Genomic DNA, 22,146 nt, shown 5'->3' on the forward strand with positions numbered 1-22,146 from the left:
ACCCAAGTCCATAACCCATATTCATTTACCCAGCACTGGCCCAACTCGTATTCTATTTATCTAAACCGATAACGACCCACTATGAAATAACGAAATTTATTTTTATTATAATAACCGAAAGTAGGATGTTACAAATGTCAAACTTGTTATATTAATTTTTGTTCTTTAAAAGGGTCATGATAGCGGTCAGAGTTGTACTGCTAAAGTTAGATGTTGTCTGTTCTCATGAATATATCGTTTTATTTTGGTGTAAACATTAGTTAATGTTATCATTTATGAGTGGTCATATATTGGTTGATTAGTAATGTAATAACTTATTATACATTATTATTATTTATGTTATTGTTATTTTTTATTTGGTTTTATGCAACTAATAAAATTTTAGGTTATTTATTTTGAAAAGGAACTTAGGCGTTACACTTACCAGTGCATTACTTGTATATATTTTTATGAATTTGAGTAATGTTTATTTTAAAGAATGACTTCCTTCAAACTCATTTTATATAATATCGTCCTTTTTGTTTGAACAGACTTTACTTACCTCATGCATTCAATATTATATATAAGGTCTTTGTTTAGCTTCTTTTAACTTTGATGTATTAAGATTGACATCTACACTCTGTGTTAAATATGTATCATTTAATTTACTAATTCATTTTCAGTTATTGTAAGATATAATTTGTCACCTACCGGTTCATCAAATATATGTATTTAGGTTTATTTAGATGATGATAAATAAAATGTATAAAATAAGATATTTTGTTGAAGAGAAATAAATAATATAACGTCAAGAATGGATTCAAATCACATATATAGGAAATATTATATACACAATGTTTTGAAACCAGAAGTATTAATTAACTTATGTTGTTTTTTTTTATTCCTATCTTATTCTCATAAGTTTTAATGCTCGTCTTATGATGCGTGTTTAATGAATGTCTTTTTTAAATGACTCACAACTAAGCTTTAAATTTATTAAACGAAAATCCTATCGAATCCACACATAACCGGCAAGTGTACCGATCTCTAATAGAATAGACCTAAGGAAGTCCAAGTGTCGAACACAAGGACACGTGAAAATGTTTTTAGTACTTAACCCTAACCAAGACTCACCTAAGAATAATATTTTTTTAAATGATTTTTAATTATTAACTACTTAACCTAACTTACTTTAATTAACTTAAAAGACTTAACTTAAGAAAACTAGACGAAACTTTGAGAATAAGATTTATCAATGGAGAAAATGTCTACCTAGGTAAGAATCCTATTGAAGGTATAATTAGCTAATGGATTGTAGAATCTCACGACACCGATATCTAAGGATGACACAACTAAGGTTCACTCAAGAAAGCTAGATCACCTCTCGGTCTCACTAACAAACCCTAACCTACCCTTAATTGATTTTAAGAACAAAACTGGGTAACGAATTATTAAAGTGCTCTAATGTAGACTCTCCTCTCGGTCTCACTGACACACTACCCTAATGGAGACGAATACTACGCAACCAAGGATAGAGAAACAATTTAGTTTAACTTAAACTAGGTCAACTAATCGCTCACAAATCCAAACCCGACAAGAACCAAACCCACTCTCACGCGATCCTAATCCTAACAAGTAAAAGCTATGAGACGACCCTACTTCCTATCACCTCTCGGTCTCTAAGAAGGTGCCTACCCGCTGATTTTAACTAATTAATATACCCACTTAAACCCTATGGTTGATCACCCCGCAATCAATCTCTAAACACAAAGTAAAGAGTTCAAACAAGCTAAAAATAACAAAAACCGATTCAATCAATCAAAGCAAGAGGTAATTGAGTATAATTAATCAAAACACAGCCACTAAACACAACCTAATTCAATGATAAACCAAACTTTTCATTAACAATTCAAGTCATGATCATCAACAATCCAATTTACTTACTAAAACCTAACAATAATCATCTAACCTAGGTAGAACTAACTACTTTAGCCTAACATTAGTTTTGGACAACAGCTATACATCAAAGTAAACACAAAATAACTCAACCAAAACATAATTAAACTCATTCAATGATCAAGAACAATCAAGCATAAGTCAAACTTCAAATCAATTGCAAAACTATTCAAGTAAAAGATCAAGTTCAACTAGTTATGTATCTTGAACAAAAACACAAAGTTTATGAGTGATTACTTAAGTATATGGCTGAGTTTCTTGATGAATAAGGTCCCTAGCTGCTGTATACAACTGTCCTTGGTCTTCTTGTTCCTCTTCCAGCCGTCACCTAGCTGACACATAAACTTTTTTCTTTCTTTTGCTGCTGCTGGAATTCCGATCGGACTGCCCTAGGTGTGTTAGGGTTTTTATTTTTTTTAAATAACTTTATATAATATGCAAGAAAGGCTTGGAACTTGTGGGCTTGGGTTGGGCCTTGAGTTGTAGTCTTTAAAGTTGCTTAAAAAGTTCCTAGAGTCTTCAAACTTTACTCTTTTTTCCATTAAAACACAAAACCTACATGTAATCAATCCAACTTTGTAAAATTAAGCAAAAACAATCCAAAACTCTTAATAATTAAACTAATAAGTAATTAAATCATGATAAAACGATACGAAAAGTAAGTGTGTTTTACAACACAACATCTTAAACCTCCATTTATTTCCATTATTATTATTATTATTATTATTATTATTATTATTATTATTATTATTTTATTTTTTTTTTAACCATTACCATATATCAATATAAAACTTATTTTGATTTGTATTTATATCAGATTTTACTATTTGGTTTGTTATTTACCTTACTCACGGCATGTTAATCTAAGCTTGTGGGTCGCCGTAGAATCTATAGCGGAAGTGTAGGTTCCCGGACGGATCTTACACGGGATATCGCTATCTACGCAGGTGCGGAATCCCTGCGTAGGTAGATACGAGCGTAGAATACGTAAAACAAACACACGCGATATAAACGAACACGTTATAGAATATAACTGGAAACACGTCTATTACAGACTCTCGACACGTTCACTGAACTACTGGATTACACGTGAATAATCAAAACACTAACTGACCAACTCACTTCTCGTAAACCCGTAGGTTACTTAAATACACGACAACTTCGCCTCAGGCGAAGTTGTCTGTAACTTCGCTCGTTGAACAAGTTCGCCTAGGCGAACTTGTCAACAACTTCGCTTGTTCAACAAGTTCGCCTAAGCGAACTTGTTGATAACATCGCTTACATACATAAACATAAACTTAAACATAATTACATTACAGACTCGATTACAAACGCTAGACTATGAACTACTGACATTTATGTACCAACAGACTCCCCCTTGGCAGTAGCTTCATATCTTGATCTTCAAAGCTTGAGTCTTGTAATCTTTCGTCTTCTCTCTTCATCTCTTCAAGCAAGCACTCCCTGTCTAACACATACAGAAACCAACTTCTGGTACTTCTTAGCTTCCTCTTTCCAAGCAGGAATGTAGAAAATCTTCTTAGCGTGTAGTACCTGCAAGTCAGCTTGAGACAGATTGACCAAGTGCATAGGATCATACACTCTCATGATCTCTTGCTCATCTTCATCCTCCATGACCGCTTCAGCAGTTTCACAATCCACGTACCACCACTTCAAGTCTTTCAAGAAGTTCTTGGGCATCACCTTCATCGGCACTTCTTTTAAATGACGGACTGGTTTATACTTCATAACCATCCATGGTTTGCCGTCTGCCCGCATCCCTCTTTCTTTGTCTTCTACTAACTTCCCTTTCTGAGGCTTCAGAAGTTCAAACTTTTTATCTTTAATGGCCTCCTTCCAAACAATTTTCCCAATTACTCTCGCCATGTTATCATCGCTTCTGTTTATCAGCCCCAGTCTTGCTAAGTCTTTCACCTCACACTCCGGTAAGGTATTCAGGGATCTTAACATCTTCTTGAAGTACTGAATGCCGTCGTACCGTTTGATCACAAATAACTTCAACTCTTCATCGTACAACCAGCATATGATTCCCTTCTTTGATTCTGCATATCCCTTTATATTATACGACTTTTTGAACATCGTTGGTACTGCTGGCTTCTTCGTCTTTACAAACCACTGAGCGCAGCCTTCCTTCCATTTTGGCTGATCTTCCCACTCAGTGTTGTCAACCACAGCATCTTCACATATAGTCGACTGTTCAACCACAGGGATCTCATGTTCTACATTTTCTTCAACAATCTCTCTTTCTTCTATCACATTCTCAACCATAATTTCTGCACCAATCTTTTCGATCTCATCGATTGGCAGAACATCATCTTCATTCATCAACTCATCATCCTCTAACATATCGTCTATCTCTTTCAGCGCATCAATCATATCATCAACATCTTCAACATCATCACCAACTTCAACCACATCATCACCAGCTGCAGACTCCCCCTCAGCTGTGGAAGCCCCAAGAGCTATAGTAGTTCTTGGCAACTCACCACCTGCACCTTCCGGTGCATTGGGATCATCGTCTCGGTCTTCTCTTCTTTTGGTCCTCAGCTCATCTCCTCTACAGCTCATCTCCCCCTGAGATGCCAAGAACGCCTTCAAGGCATCTATAATTTTCCCGTGCTCAGCCAGGAGGGATGCCTGCAGTTGATTTGCTTCCACTAGGCTTTGTATAGTCTTGGACTGCTCAGCTACAATCCGCTCTAGTGAAGCTATTCGTTCCGAGTCTGAACTGGGCGTGTCCGCAGGTGGTACCGTACCCGATAACCCTGCAGTAGTGGTGACTGTAGACTCGACAAATCGTGCTACTACCACCGATGGAGTATGCGTTTGAGGTGGTAGAGACACAATTGCTGGAGTCGACGATGTAGCCACTACGGGAACAACCGTAGCGCTTGTACTCGATACCTGCACAGAGGTAGGAACAAAGGACATACCAGACAGGGCAGGTGGAGCAAAACGTACCAACCGTGAAGTCTCTCCAGCTCCTACACCCATACATGTCCGTTCCCTTCGTGAACGCTTTCTCACCAGCTGCACAGCTTCTTCTTCATCATCTTCCTCGTCGTCGTCATCAACAATTCTCTTTTGTTTACCAACCGTTCTCTCATGCGTAACCATCATCCGTCTAGCCTCTTCCATCACATCATCAAAGTCAGCCTGTGGACCCGAGACTTGAATATTCTCTTGAGGATCAACTCGGTCCATATCAAACATTCCATGGCCTCCCAACATGTCATCAAGGTCAATCTCTGCAGCTGACACAGCAGCAGATACAGCAGGCGCAGCTGATACAGCCTGGGGTGCTGCCGCCTGTTGTGGTCTTGGGTCTCTGAACTCGTCCCCTGCCGCAGGCACATACTCCGGGTTTATAAGGTACCCAAAGAGCGGAGTATGCCTGGGACGCAACTCAGGCTTGCTTCGTGCGCTGGACGTGCGACACTGTGCAAAGATACGTTTTGTCACACTTTCCACGTATCGAATAGGGCGTCGTTGAGGCAGCGTCGGAGCCACATGATTGAAAATCATCTGTAGGAATCGTGGATACATTGTAAACCGCTCACGCGCCACAGCCCTTCGTTGCCTATCGATCTCGTAAAAGATCATCTGGCTGAAAGAATATCTTTTATTATAAGTCAATGCAGTCATAGCAGACTGCATTGTCGCACCCATTCCATCAGTGCCTGCCTTCCGTCCTGACATACATACGATCATGACGTGTATAAGGAAGCGCCACTGATCTAAAAGAAATCCCTTCCTCCGTTGAGTGTCCCCTAAGAGACCAGAATACCCCATCCTGAGGAACGCCCCATCACGGAATGGCGCAACAAACTCCGTTGGGTCATCCCTCGTCTCTTCACCAAACTGCAACGCCACCCGTATTTTTTCAGAGTTAAACTGAACAACTTGACCGTTTACGGTGGCTCTCATAACCGGGGGCTCAACCCGGCAATCGTACTCTACCGTTTCCCAAAAGTATTCAATATTCGGTAGGGAAATAGGCAAGGTAGTGGTCATTGCATGATATAACTTCGCCGAAACCCTAACTTCGCCTGAACTGAATCGGCGACTGTTACGATTCTAACGGCCGGAATCCGATTATTCGGCAAAGTTTGACGATCCAGGAGACTCTAACACATGATATTACGGATGGTTAGATGAAAAGATCGTCCATGAACACGTAACACAAGTTTGTAAATCTCGGTTTTGAAAGGTCACCGGACCGAGGTCACGAAACCGTTCAAAACGACCTATGAAAAGCACCACTGTCTTTGGATATACGGTTAATCGATAACACACACCATGAATCTATGAATGAAACTGAGAAAAAGGATCGAAATCGGAAACGAATCAAGTTCGCCGTACACGATATATGTTCACCGGAAATTTCTAATAAGTTCGCTTGAATATCTGATGAACAGTTTGAACCTTAAAATCCTTTATATAGAGGTTATGTTATACAGGCGAAGTTACGGATAACTTCGCCTAGGCGAAGTTATTCACAACTTCGCCTATTCAACAACATCGCCTAAAATTTCAAAATTTAACCCTTAAGATTTTAACAGTTGTCCTTTAAGAAATAAATAACATGATCAATTCTAAGTAACCAGTTAAAAAATCATAAAACTATCTAAGTACAAAAACGTAAAAATATAAAGTATAAGGGATCAAATTTCAGTCTCGATAGGGACTGCTACGTTTTAGAAAAGATCCGAACAGGAATCATACTAACTACGTGACTGTCACATAGATCCGTGTTTAGCTGTATTATGACATATAGAGACAGGTTGTAAGCAGGTATAACTTAAAGTGGTTTTCATCGTTTCTGTGATACGATTTAGGTTCGATTAAGCCTCAAAATTTAAGTGGGCAACAACTCAGAAATATTGATGCCTCCTATCTATCCTCAAAGCGTATTTGGCTTTCCCCAAGTCACCCCGAATTGACTTCGACCCATAGTGTCTGATTAACTTGTATGTACTCTTCTTCTGGTTCCCGTTCTTCTTCTTACTCTAAGATAGAGAAGTCTTGATTTTATGATCACTAATATGTTACAATAACTTCAAATATAATAATTTTTTTTTTTTAAACGAACATAGACTTCAAAGTAGAAATTAACTGCAAGTCCCGAATCTGGATCACTGCAGTGTCTTGAAACGCTTTCTTCATGGGAATCAGAACACACATGGGCTCGTGTATGACTGGGTAATCGCTTTTCTGCCTATCATTCGAAAAGATATAAATGAAGACACGCAAAACTCTTAAGGAGTTTCCACGTAAAATCAAGTAGAATTAGTTTGTATCACTTCTACTTTTACATACCATAAAAAATTACCATGACATACAATGATTGTCCTAAAGCCTTTTAAGCCTAATAACTTCACTAGTTAAGCACACAAAGTTAGTATATCTATCATTTTCCAAGGTTGGATCAATTTTCCGTTTAACATAGCAAAGGTACTTCATACGAAGTAGTAGACTTGAAAAGTAATTTCATTTCCCTTAAAAAAATTTGACTTCAATCTCCCCAATCACGTCAAAGTCTTCAGGTAAACAGCAATCCTGAAGATCCAATGGATCAACTGGACCGACCACATACAAGTATGTGTCCTACTAACTAAGTATGACCGACTAATTTTCAGCGACATAAAGAAAACACATCATAACCGCCCCGGTCACTTTCAGTCATCTGCTTAATGGCGACCCTCGTTCTCTACAAGTAGAAACAAGGACCAAAACATATCCGAGGATATGTCCATCAAACTGATGTAACCGACTAATTTTAAGCAATAGTGACGTTTTTTTTTTTTTAAGTCTTCGTGAAGTGTACGGTATAATCTTTATCACAAATCTGCGACACACTCAGCAGATTGTGCTTCAGTTCTTCAACAAAGTTCACATTTTCTAAAGTCATCTTCCCGTTAGTTACCGTACCCCTTCCAGTTATTTTGCCACCACTCTCACCGGCAAAACTGACTCTTGCTCCTTGAACAGGTTTTAAATCTTGTAACAAATCCTTGTTACCAGTCATGTGCCGGGAACAGCCGCTGTCCACAACCCAAAGATTCTTGGACGCCCTGTTCAACTGTTCCTGCACAAACAAAAGAGATTATTAAAATTTGGGGACCCAAGACCTCTTGGTCTTGGGTCGATTAACCTTCTTAACAGAACTCACACACCTTGGCTGACCAAAGTTAGTATTAGAAAAATTTCCACGAGTCCTAACAGGATACCTCCTTGGAGACTGATAGTGAGGCCAACCAAACCGACGTTCATTAAGAGAATCAAAAGAATTATAGCATTTGGTTTGGTTATCAGTAGTGTAAAACCGAGATGTGTTTCTTTGAAAACCTGTATTAACTCTCAAATTTGAATGGTTTTCATTTTTAACATTTAAACGATTACCAAAAACCTTAGTCTCAGTTTTCGAGGGCCTCACCTCTCTGAAACGCTGCTTCAGAGGGCAATCAGCAACAAGGTGCCCTGTTTGATTACATCTAAAACAACACATATGTTCAGCTTTCTTTTCAGCAGATGTTTTAGATGTGGAGGCAGTATTACCAACCGTACATCTCACATAAGGTGGGACATATGGGTTGAGTGGAGTACTCCTTTTAGTTGATTTAACTTTTTCTCCACTAGTGGGTAATACTTCCTTCTCTTTTGTCTTACCCGACTCGGATGACTTATCCGAATCAGATGAGACTGGGCTCGAAATAGAAATTTTAACTTTTGAGACAGGCGAACTTGTTTCGCCTTTACTAACTTCCGGTACTTTACCAGTTTCCTTAGCAGGACCTGTCTGATCAGCTACAAAATTAACAGATTCATGAACACTAGGATTGAAAGTATAATTATGGTTATAAGGTGGTGGAACCTCATGGTAACCAATTCCTCCCCTCTTAGGTGAGGAACCTTGATTACTAACGAGGTGATCAAGAATAGCAGAGGAATTCCGGAATTGCTCCAGTTTCCTATTTAGTTCCACCACTTTTACCTGGTGATCAGCAATCTGTTTTTCTTTCTCAGCGATTAACTTGGTTTTCTCTTCTAAAACCTCGTAGCTTAGATCGATCACATCAATTTTCTCAGCTAATTTTGTTTTTAAACTTTTAACGTCTTTTTCACAAGCTTTAATTTTTATTTTATAATTATTTTCTCTTGTCTTTGTGAAGTGATGATCTTCTTTCAAGGTTTTAAATTCGGCATCCAACTTAACATACTGATCAGTAATTGTAGCAAGCTGTTCAGACAAGTTCTCACATTTAGTACAGATTGGTTTAGTACATACCTCGGAGTTCTGGTCATTAGCCATAAAAGCTTCTTCATTTTCAGCAGCTTTCATACATTCTTCAGCTGCAACCTTCGCCATGTGTGCCTGCTCAAAGAGTTCTCCAGAGAACATGTTCCAGTTGTATTCACCAGCATCAGACATCATGGCATTATTCCCATTGTTATTTCCACTTTGCTGTGTAGTCCTCCTTTGACTACGTTCTACCCGTGCATTAGTGCACTCCTTTGCAAAGTGTCCATTTTGTTGACAATTGTTACACCTCACCCTTGACTTATCAAATCCTGGCTTTCCACCTACGAACTTTCTGCCAGTCTTCTTCATGAAACGCTTCACTCTTCTGACTATCATCGCCATCTGCCACTGCAGATCCATCTCCTCCAGATCATCAGGATCAATCTGGTCATAGTCTTCTTCCAAAGCAGCAGGGTCCACAATCTTCCCTTGTATGTAGTTCTCGTAAGAAGCAATAAAAGATGCATAGAGTGCAAACTGCTCTTCAGCAGATTTGACACTCATTGGCATCTTAGTGTAGTTATTGCTTGAAGCACTGGGAGAGAAACTACTCTTGGATGCTTGAGGTTTCGAAGCACTTGATCCTCCAGCAACAAAGCAAACATCACCGTTCATGTTTACTGACACATTTCCTTCAAGAGAAGAGTTAGAACCTGACTCTCCTTTGGAGTAGTAAGCAGCAGATTCAGACTTCAAACTTGAGCCTGAGTTAACTTTGGCACCATACATACCAGGGTCTTGAACCTGATCCGTTGGTGTCTCTTTACGAACCATATTAAGCTCAAAGGTTCTGAGCTTGTTTACTGCTGTCTCCAAGTCAAAATTAGGAAAGTCTTTGTCTTCCCTCATTAGAACAGTGTACATTTCCCACTTCGGTGGGAGAGCATCGAGAAGCTTCTCAACTATTTCCTCCTCTCTGTAAGCAATAGAATAGTTGTTCAGCTCTGTCATTAGATGATAATATCGGGTGATAATATCATCGAGCGATTCGTTCTTCAAATACTTGAAAACAGAGAACTGGGTCTTTAACAGCTTAATCTTCGAGGCACGAATACCCACGTTCCCTTCGAATCTATTCTCAAGAGCATCCCAAAGCTCTCGTGCAGAAGTGTACTTCCGGAATGTATGGAGAATCTCTTGAGGAAGAGCCATAGTAATTGCGGCATGGGCCTTGCTCTCGGCCTCATACATCTTCTTCTCTTCTTCCTCCATCTTGCTGTACTTCTTTATCACATCCCGACCTTCGTATTCCATTGTCGGTGGAATATATCCATCCTGGATGCACACCCACATCTTTGCATCCTGGTATTTAATATACTGAATGAATCTATCTTTCCACGCTACAAAGTTTGTTCCTTTCATCAACCTTGGGGCCTTAGTGGCCGACCCCGCTTCAACTTCCATTTTGACTAACTCTGAGATGTTAATCGGCGACATTTTCTCGAAAACACGAAACCCGAAAAAAACAAAAATTCTTCCAAATAGTACTATAGGCGAAGTTAAGGATAACTTCGCTTAAGTGTTAACTTCGCTGGAAAATCCTTAAATTCGCGTGACTTGGCGAAGTTGAGAATAACTTCGCTTAAGGTAAGCGAACTTAGGAGGTAAGCGAAGTTGAGGATAACTTCGATTAGGCGAACTTATGAGGTAGGCGAAGTTGTGGATAACTTCGCTCAACCTTATATCTTCGCCGAAACCCTACTTCCAGTGATGGCAACTTCGCCTGAAGAACAACAACTTCGCCCGAAGAACACTGAAAATATTCAGATCTGTTTTCGACGATTTAGCAGTTTCCGGTCGGTGTAACGGTTTGAATATGACTGTATAAGGTGAGTATAACACAATATCAACGAAAACGCGTCCCGCGAATAGGTCAAACGAGACGTTTTCTACACCCGCGAGAAATCCCGAACCACATAATCGAGCCGAAGCTCTGATACCAATTGTAGGTTCCCGGACGGATCTTACACGGGATATCGCTATCTACGCAGGTGCGGAATCCCTGCGTAGGTAGATACGAGCGTAGAATACGTAAAACAAACACACGCGATATAAACGAACACGTTATAGAATATAACTGGAAACACGTCTATTACAGACTCTCGACACGTTCACTGAACTACTGGATTACACGTGAATAATCAAAACACTAACTGACCAACTCACTTCTCGTAAACCCGTAGGTTACTTAAATACACGACAACTTCGCCTCAGGCGAAGTTGTCTGTAACTTCGCTCGTTGAACAAGTTCGCCTAGGCGAACTTGTCAACAACTTCGCTTGTTCAACAAGTTCGCCTAAGCGAACTAGTTGATAACATCGCTTACATACATAAACATAAACTTAAACATAATTACATTACAGACTCTATTACAAACGCTAGACTATGAACTACTGACATTTATGTACCAACAGGAAGCTGCGATAATTTTTTGTAGTCGATGGATAGTGTTAGGGGATACAGAAGCGAACAACGTGTGTTTGGTTTTGCGATAGAACTTAGATGTGACATATATATATAGGCCGACCGAAGTTGATGACACTATCGCCGGAAAAAGTTCGTGGCCGCGGTGAAGGTATGAGCGTGTTTCTGTGGCAGGTCCGCTAGTGGCGGTACAAATGACATATTTACGGAGGTGGGTTTGGATATATTTTTGTTGTACAGAAGGGGTTGATCAGAGTGTAAGGCCCCCTTACCGGTGCCTCACTTTAACGTTGGATTTACTCATAAACACAGTTCTAAATATCAGAGTTAATTAAAACATTCGCGGAATATTAAACTTCAAACCAATATGTTACATATCCATCATTTCTTGTCTTTAACGAACATTCAAATCATTTAAACTTAAAACATTGTCTTTTAAAATAACATAACATAACACTTCATTGAGATGCCAGTGTCTTCAAATCCATGTCATGTGCCTCCCCTCAAGCAATTTGCCTCTTTCTACTCACCTGCGTGCATACTAAAAGTCAGCTACGCTGAATGAGTTCTAGTTAATCAAACGACATACCATACATTCACATACTGACATATGCACCTGAAGGTACATACTTCACATTTACTTACATGCTTACATACATTCGTACTTTCATCCTTTCATTCATACTTACGTAATACTTTCATTCGTACATATATGTTTTAAAGAGCATTTCGCCCTATTAACTTCGCCGATATTATTAGGGTCGGTTCCCTACGTTCGCCTATACTATTAGGGTCGGTTCCCTTCATTCGCCGATACTATTAGGGTCTGTTCCCTTCATTTGCCGATACTATTAGGGTCGGTTCCCTACGTTCGTTGATACTATTAGGTCGGTTCCCTACATTCGTACTACTATATCATACCTACCCTTTGCATACTTTCCTTGACAATGTGTGCAATCTCCGAAGAGCGTTCACGTACCATCAACATATCATTCATACATACATTCTTCATACATCATATATATTCATACATATATCATTCATACATCATACATATCAATCATATCCTTAACTTCCACCTGACGGTACACGCAATATCCGAAGATCGTTCACACACCATCAAGCAATCATCATACAAGGCATACACTTACCATTTAAGGTAAGTGTATTAACTATCACATCGAGTATGCACAAAGCCCCAAAAACATAATAAGTAAGTGGGGCTAGAAACTCACCTCAATGCGGTTGCGTTCACCATTTACGGTTATTCCTCTCTTTAGCTGTGCACGACTAACTGTATAACAATTACTCATATTAATTGCTATCACTATCCATATCGTATTTCTAGTCCAATTATAATCGTCAACAAACGGGGGTCCGGGGGCAGTGCCCCTGGTAACGGGGTCTAGGGGCGGAAGCCCCTAGCAGGGTCCAAGGGGCAGAGCCCCTGGCTGGGGTCTTATCACATTTTCCATTAGAATTTTGAATCATTTAATTAATTGGCTAACTTAAAAGTTCAAGGGCTTCTTTGTAATTAAATCATTCTTTTTCTAAGTCCAGGGACCATTCTGTCATTTTGTTAAACTTCTAATTCGTCTTATCCTTAACGAATTGACTTGTCATGACGAACTGGTTCTTGTAACGAATTGAACCCTCTAACGAACTGGACCCTTAACGAATCAGTCCATAGCGAACCAATCTATGTAACGAATTGGACCTTCCAAATCGTTATATTTTAACTATAGCGAATCATGGGTAATTTGTTATCTTTTCCCTTAATGAACTGAAGCTAGTTCGTTATATTCCCTTAGACGAATCAGCTAGCGAATTACTTCTAATTAGTTAGTTACCCCTTAGAGAACTAGGGTTAGGTCAGGGAATGTCAGCACATTCCCTGACATTCTTACCTCGTATTAACTTTTCCGGCGCCGCTGCCGGAAAGCTGCTGAAAAACCGCGGATTCGCCGGATAAACGAGTTTTAACTCGTTTTTCACTGTTTTTCGTCCCGTTCGATCCAGATCTGATCTACGGTGACCCCTAAGCTCATCATAGGTTCGGTTTATACCCGTTTCCACCTGGATCTCGTGACTTAAATGGTTTAACGGTGTCGGCTCGTCATTTCGCAACTACATCTAACGGGTTTAACATCATACAATATCATACTATCATTACCTTAGATCGAGATCGGTTTCCTTGGTGATTTCGTCTTAGAGAGAGAGCAAGATGAGAGAGAGCTAAGTGTGTGTTTTGGTGGTGTATGGAATATGTGTGAAATGAATGATTAATAGGTGATTAAAGGTTATATATTTATGGATCATGGGCTTAAGCCCATGGTCTTCTTCCTTCTTTCATAATCCAAGTCCATAACCCATATCCATTAGCCCAACACTAGCCCGACTCATAATAACTCATATTTCATTTATTAATCGGAACCCGAAAAACGGGATGTTACACAGAGATAGCAAAACATTGGTCGTAAAATAGATTATGAGCGGGAAAGCATAGAAGTGTTGAGAGGTTCTCAGGTGCGGAGTTAATGGCAAAATCGGTTTTTAAAATGATGATGGAGAGTTCGAAGAAAATATCTACGTGAAATTATTACTATCACATGCCATTTCGTAAGGGATTCAAATAACTATGGTCTTTATCATGAGATGTTTGCGTGATGGGTGGTGAAAGAGGTATGAGTTTGATAAAATATCTACCAACTCAATCAGAGTTATTAATAAATTTGGCATAGATGTTCCACAAATTCAATTATAGAAAACTTCAATATTTATTTTCACTAGAATTTTATAGAACCCATTACAGATATATGTCAATACTTAAAATTTTGGGTTATTTCAACTATTACCCTCTTAAAAAATAAATTTCGTCCTTGAAATTTGTAGTTCAGAATACGGATCCTGTCTGGGACATAAATGAGAATTTCACAATAGAGACAAATGATAGACATCAATCTACACATTAGGAATTCCATTTGTGCATATTTGTACTTGTACTTCATAATTACCACGCGTTCACAATTGTCATTTACCTTACAACCTTGCTCTAATTGTTTTCCCAATGTGTATATTAATGGCATACAGAAAGTTGACGGAGAACGGACCAGCTAGCCGAGAAACTATTGGTACTCATACCATATTTCAAAGATAGATCAGAGTATATATAATCACATAAGTAGTGTAAGGAACTTAAAATATCCACATGTTTTATTAAATTTCATAGGTCGGATGTATGGTTCATAGTTACATGGACTAAAGGTTCTATCACTCGAACAAATTTGGATATGTAGAACAAATTAACTCTTCAGTTTCCCATGTAGCTTCTCGTTCGGAGTGGTTCTTCCAGAGAACCTTAACAAAAGGGATTACTTTTCTACGCACAACTCTTTCTTGTCGATCCAGAATTGCTTCGGGTTCTTCCTCACACGAGAGATCCTCATGGATCTTATGTAACGGATAACTAATGATGTGAAGTGGATGATAATTATATCCTCTCAACAAGGACACGTGAAACACGTTATGAACGTGTGAAAGTTGTGGTGGTAGTGCCAAATGATGCGAAACTTCTCCAATTCTCTCGAGAATCTCAAATGGCCCGATATAACGAGGGCTAAGCTTTCCCTTCATACCTAAACTATGAACACCACGACAAGGTGATACTTTCATAAACACATAATCACCGACCTGAAATTCGAGTGCCCGTCGGTGCTGATCTGGTTAACTCTTTTGTCAACTTTGAGCTTCTTTCAGCTTTTCCCGAGCAACTGTGACTTTTTCGTTTGTAATTTGGACTAACTCGGGTCCTTCAATGATCTTTCATCCTACTTATTCCCAACATGTTGGTGCCCGACACTTTCGACCGTATAAAAGCTCGAACAGATCCATGCTAATACTTGCTTGCCAGTTATTGTTGTAAGCAAACTTAACAAGGCATAAATATTCATCCCTGTTACCGGTCCACTCATATGCACAGGCACGAAGCATATCTTCTAAAGTCTGGATTGTACGTTCGGACTAACCGTCTGTCTGTGGATGGAAAGCGGTAACAAATTTCAAACGTGTGCCCCAAGCTGCTTGGAAGCCTTTCCAAAATCGTGTAGTGAATCATTGATCTCTATCTGAAACGATAGAAGACCAAGTACCATGTAGTCGAATAATTTCTTAAAGGAATTATTCGGATAACTTACTCACCGAAAATCCTTCTTGAATAGGTAAGAAGTGTGCTGATTTAGATAGTCTGTCAACAACTACCCATATAGTATCATTCTTCTTAAAGGTCTTCGGCAAACCTATAACGAAATCCATCGAAATCTCATCGCATTTTCATACGAGAATTTCAAACGACTGCAATAAACTACTAGCACGCTGGTGCTCAATCTTTACTTGTTGACAAGTGAGACATCTACTTACGTATCTGGCAACGTCTTCCTTCATGCCACTCTACCAAATGTTTTGACGCAAGTCTCGATACATCTTTTTAGATCTTGGATGAATAGAGAATGGTGAGCTATGAGCCTCAGCTAGTAACGACTCACGAAGAGAGGAATCATCTGGCACACACAATCTTTTGCCACACCAAATCACACCATGCTCATCCCTTCAGAATTCTAACTATCTGCCTACCTCGAAGTTTTGCACTATTGCCCATAATTCTCCATCATACCCCTGTGCATCTTTAATCCGAGAGATTAGATCAGGCTCGATTTACATTCTAGCTAGGGAACCGTTAGAATCACCAACCTGAATACCGACACCCAATCTATCCAGATCATAGATTATATGAGGGTTGATTTGAAGAAAAGCTACGGTACCAAAACTCTTTCTACTCAATGCGTCGGCTACTACATTAGCTTTTTCTGAATGGTACTGAATATTTGAGCCATAGTCTTTTAAGAGCTCTAACCACCTTCTTTGCCTCATATTTAGTTCTTTTAGCATAAATATATACTTGAGGCGTTTGTGGTCAGTGAATATGTTGCAAGTCTCGCCGTAGAGATAGTGACACCAAATTTTCAACGCGAAGACTACAGCGGCTAACTCCAAGTCATGCGTTGGATAAATAACATCAAAAGGCTTTAATAGGCGCGATGCATAAGCAATGAATTTACCATGTTGCATAAACACACAACCAAGGACTTTTTTTGAAGCATCACTGTAGATTTGGAAGCCTCCTGGTCCAGAAGGAAGAGTAAGTATCGGAGCAGATACGCGTTGTAATTGCCTTAATCTTAGCAGGGTCCATCATAATTCCTACTGCGGATACTAATGACCAAGGAATGCAACTTGGTTGATCCAAAAATCGCATTTTGAAAATTTTGAATACAACTTTTTTTGTCGTAACACCGTAAGCACGTTATGCAGGTGTTCTTTGTGCTCTTCTTTACTTCTAGAATATACCAAGATATCTTCGATGAAAAAAATATCGAATTTATCCAAGAACTCGTGAAATACTCGGTTCATCAAGCCCATGAAAAGGCATAACCAAAAACTCATAATGACCATAGCGAGTACAAAAAGCAGTTTAGGAACATCCTCGTTCTTGATTTTTAGCTGATGATAACCTGACCTTAGATCAACTTTTTAAGAAGAACTGAGCGCCCTGAAGTTGGTCGAAAAGGTCGTCCATACGAGGTAGAGGGTACCGATTTCGAATGGTAATCTTATTCAACTCTGGATAGTCAATAAATAAACAGATCCAAATTCTAGAAACTTTGGCAATTGCTCCTTTAGTTCCTTTAACTCTAACGGATACATACGGTATGGTTCTTTTGAAATCGGCTCGATGCCAGGGATTAAATCGATAGTGAACTCAATCTCACGGTCAATTGGTAGTCCTAGTAATTCTTTCGGAAATATATTAGGGTTCTCGCAAACAATAGGATGGCTATCAATTCCTTTTTGGATAACAATGGTATCTTTAATCGAGGCTAAGAATCCAGCACAATCATGCGATATAAGATTATGAGCTTTGAGCGCAGAAATAATCTTAAGAGTCTTATGGGGTACAATACCCTAATAGACAAGTTTAGGACAACTAAGATCACAAAATACGACACGATTAGAATAACAATCAATAGTCACACGATGACAGTTTAACCAATCCATTCAAAGGATAACATTAAAGTCAGACATATCCATTGGAAATAGATCCGCATTACACACAACGGATTCAATACGGGTCAGACAATCTCTATCAACGTGAGTGATTATGATCGAATTTTCCATCGGTGTGGAAATAGTCAAAGTGGGATCTAATGGGGTTAGTCTAATCGTAAGGTTCTTTGAAAACAACATAGAAACTATAGAGAGTTTTGCACCCGTATCAAATAACATAAAAATACTACGTTCCCCAATATGAAGGGTTCCAGATACAATACCTTGAGCATTAGAAGCATCAGTAGCAAAAAGTGCAAACACTTTTCCCCCAGTGTTCGGTGGTGCAACTTTTCCTCTGGTAATCTTCTTAGTATCTGGTTTAGGACAATCTTTAATCATATGCCCCATCTGGCCACACCTGAAACATGCTCCCATAGTTCTATGACAGACGCCCCCATGTTTCTTGCCACAAATGTTGCATGGAGAGCATGTGGTCTGGTACAGGCTTCCATATTGATTCAGTGGTTGAGCTCTGATTGGTCATGTATACGGCTGAATCTGATACTGAGCGAGTTTCTGGTTTTGGGTTTAAGTTTGCCATGGACGTGCTTGATTGCCAAGGTTTCGATTTGCTTGTACCCTACGGTCCTGATCTTGTGCAACGGTAGAGGATGATTGGACCATAGCCTGCTTGGATTGCCTGTCTCAATATCTTTTCTTATTTTCCCCAGTTTGAGACATGAATTATTTCCTCTCGAATTCAAAGGTCTTAATGGCATCATCTACTTCAGTAAGATCTTTGAACTTCATAAACATGATTGACTTTCGAATTCGAACACATACTGCCCACTTACATTTTTCTGCATGCTTCTGTGCTGAGCCTGCTGCACTCCCAATAATACCAGCCAATCTTGAGAATCGAGTCATAAACTCCAAAGCTGGTTCATCATCCCCCTGCCGTATAACAGCATACTCCCTTACGTAGGCTTCCCTGTCAGCTGTAGAGAAATACTTCTCATAAAAGAGGGTACAGAAGTCATCCCATGAAATAGTAGCCGCATAAGTGTCTCCTCCTTTGACTTGCTTATGGCCTTACCACCAAGTTTGTGCATCATCTTCTACTTTGTAGGTGGCTAATATGACTTTGTATTGATCCGCAACTCCTATTATTTCAAAGATCTTCTCAATGTGGCTATCCAGTTTCGTGCTTCCAAAGAAGTAGAAGCATGACTAAAGGATCTGGCTTCTGTTTTTGGAATCTCTAGAGCCACACATGGATGCCTTCAGCAGTGGCATTCTCATCAATCACAGCTCTGGAATTAGGAATAGCATTAGCGCGTCCTTCAGAACGAGTTTGTTGCATTACTGCCTCCATGGTTTGTGCAACAAGGTTCGGAAGTAGTCCAGCAAAAGCTTGATTGATAGTTGAAACCATGTTTTGGTCAACCAAGGTTTCATTCGAAGCCGAATCGTTAGATGCGCGAGTGGTCTTGCGGGTTTTACGATGAGGCGACATCTAAAAAGATATCAAGAGGGTTAGAATATTAATCAGAAGGCGAGAAAATATAGATACATAATGAGGTTACTAACCTATTTAGATCAAATCTAAATGTCTACCCAATCCTCATAGGTTTTAAATACTAATGCTTAAATTTTCTATAGGAAAGAGTCTTCGCTCTGATACCATAGTTGTAAAACTCTAACCCGGATGGACTGACGTGTCACAATGTATGGAGGTATACAGAGACAAAAGACATAAATCCATTACTTCACTTGAGACAAAAGTACATACTACTAATAGTTCAAATACTAAGTTCAAAATACGAAATACATATTATTCAAATAACCTAAGATTAATAGACATCTTCAGGTTATTCTTAAGTGTTAGGCTTCTCTCTTGATCCCGCTCAAAGTATCCTGTGAACCTGAAAGTAAAAGGGTTTACGGAATAAGTCAAATGCCCAATATGGAATATTAAGCCTCAAAAGAAAAAAATTATTAATTGCAAACAATATAAGAATATATGATAACATATAATTGATCTAAATCATATAACTAATATCACTGAACTGAAACATATCCAACGAATGTACCCATAACATAATTGGGTCTAATAATAAGTGACGACATACAAGGGGGGCACTCCTATATGTCAATAACCCGAAATGGCGTAAGATGGCATACCCACAACCATTTCGCGAAACTGAAAAAACTGAACTACGATATATCCATACGCCTCCTAATAGCTATGTACCACACATGTACTTAAGAGACGCCGTGAACTGATCTCTCTGTCACGGAAGGAGCACATAACATCGATGCCACAATGTGATGCCCGTGGAACACTCCACGGGAAGCGAGTACTCAGGGTAACATAGTACAAATAATCTAAGTTATATAATAACGCTTCATATTTTAGCAAATCACATAACATGCGATAATGAGTACAATTTAATAATAAATATATCGCATTCTAACAAGTCAAATAACAAATCATAATCTGAACATCGATCGTACGGACGGCCAAATGAATCGAGGTGTCAAAGACTTTAGGAGTTCCAAAGATATATAATATCAATGGGGTTTATAATAATCAAATATGCTAACAATAGGGAGGGGGTTAGGATCCGTACTTTGAAGGATAATAATGTCAAACTTGTTCTTTTAATTTTTGTTCTTTAAAGGGGTCATGATAGCGCCTACAAATAACTTATAATCGGTCAGAGTTGTATGTTCTCATGAATATATCGTTTTATTTTGGTGTAAACATTAGTTAATGTTATCATTTATGAGTGGTCATATATTGGTTGATTAGTATTATAATAACATACTATACATTATTATAATTTATGTAATTATTATTTTTATGGTTTTATGCAACTAAATTTGGGTTATTTATTTTGAAAAGGAACTTAGGCGTTACTCTTACTAGTGCGTTACATGTATATATGTTTATGGATTTGTGTAATATTTATTTTAAAAAATGATTTCCTTCAAACTCATTTAATATAATATCTTCCTTTCTATTTGAACAGACTTTACTTACCTCATGCATTCAATATTATATATAAGTTCTTTGTTTAGTTTCTTTTAACTTTGATGTATTAAGATGGACATATACACTCTATGTTAAATGTGTATCATTTAATTTACTAATTCATTTTCATTTATTGTAAGATGTAATATGTCACCAACCGGTTCATCAAATATATGTATTTATGTTTATTTAGATGATGATTCAAGAAAATGTATAAAATAAGCTATTTTGTTGAAGAGAAATAAATAATATAACGTCAAGAATTGATTCAAATCATATATACAGGAAATATTATATACACAATGTTTTGAAACCGGAAGTATTAATTAACTTATGTTGCTTGTTTTTATTCCTATCTTATTCTCATAAATTTTAATGCTCGTCTTAAACCTCCATATATTATTATTATTGTTGTTGTTGTTGTTTAAACCATTACCATATATCAAAATAAAACTTATTTTGATTTGTATTTATATCAAAATTAACATAGTGTGAAAGTATGTAATACGCATATATATCAGATTTTACTATTTGCTCTGTTAGTTACCTTACTCACGGGATGTTGATCTAAGCTAGTGGGTCGCCAGAGAATCTATAGGGGAGCTGCGATGATTTTTGGTGGCCGATGGATAGTGTTAGGGGATGCAGAAGCGAACAACGTGTGTTTGGTTTTGCGTTAGAACTTAGATGTGACATATATATAGGCCGACCGAAGTTGATGACACTATCGACGCAAAAGGTTTGTGACAGCGGTGAAGGTATGAGCGTGTTTCTGTGGCAGGTCCGCTAGTGGCGGTACAAAGGGAATATTTACGGAGGTGGGTTTGGGTATGTTTTTATTGTACATAAGGGGTTGATAAAAGGTAGCGAAACATTGGTCGGAAAATAGATTATGAGCGGGAAAGCAGAGAAGTGTTGAGAGGTTCTTAGGTGCGGAGTTAATGGCAAAATCGGTTTTTAAAATGATGATGGCGAGTTCGAAGAAAATATCTAAGTGAAATTATTACTGTCACGTGCCATTTCCTAAGGGATTCAAATAACCATGGTCTTCATCATGAGATGTTTGCGTGATGAATGGTGAAAGAGGCATGAGTTTGATAAAAATATCTACCAATTCAATTAGAGTTATTAATAAATTTGGCAGAGATGTTCCACAAATTCAATTATAGAAAACTTCAATATTTATTTTCTCTAGAATTTTATAGAACCCATTAGATATATATGTCAATACTTAAAATTTTGGGTTATTTCATATTAGGTATACACATTAGTTAAAAAAATATGCTTTTTAATTTTCATGTACAGTTTTACAATTATAATTCTG

General features: G+C 38.4%; 1 protein-coding gene across 1 annotated transcript; it reads right to left on the reverse strand.

Moving 5' to 3' along the window:
- Window positions 1-17,353: 17,353 nt before the first annotated feature.
- Window positions 17,354-18,220, reverse strand: LOC143623800 (uncharacterized). The gene is made up of 2 exons (XM_077094633.1): window positions 17,807-18,220; window positions 17,354-17,701 (listed from the first exon to the last, which is right to left on the reverse strand). The coding sequence occupies exons 1-2, from the start codon at window positions 18,218-18,220 to the stop codon at window positions 17,354-17,356; spliced, it is 762 nt and encodes a 253-aa protein (XP_076950748.1).
- Window positions 18,221-22,146: the final 3,926 nt, after the last annotated feature.

The sequence above is a fragment of the Bidens hawaiensis genome, unplaced genomic scaffold, assembly GCF_021521415.1.
Source record: "Bidens hawaiensis isolate Kalapana, Puna unplaced genomic scaffold, B.hawaiensis_p1.1 tig00003540_1, whole genome shotgun sequence".
Lineage (NCBI taxonomy): Eukaryota > Viridiplantae > Streptophyta > Magnoliopsida > Asterales > Asteraceae > Bidens > Bidens hawaiensis.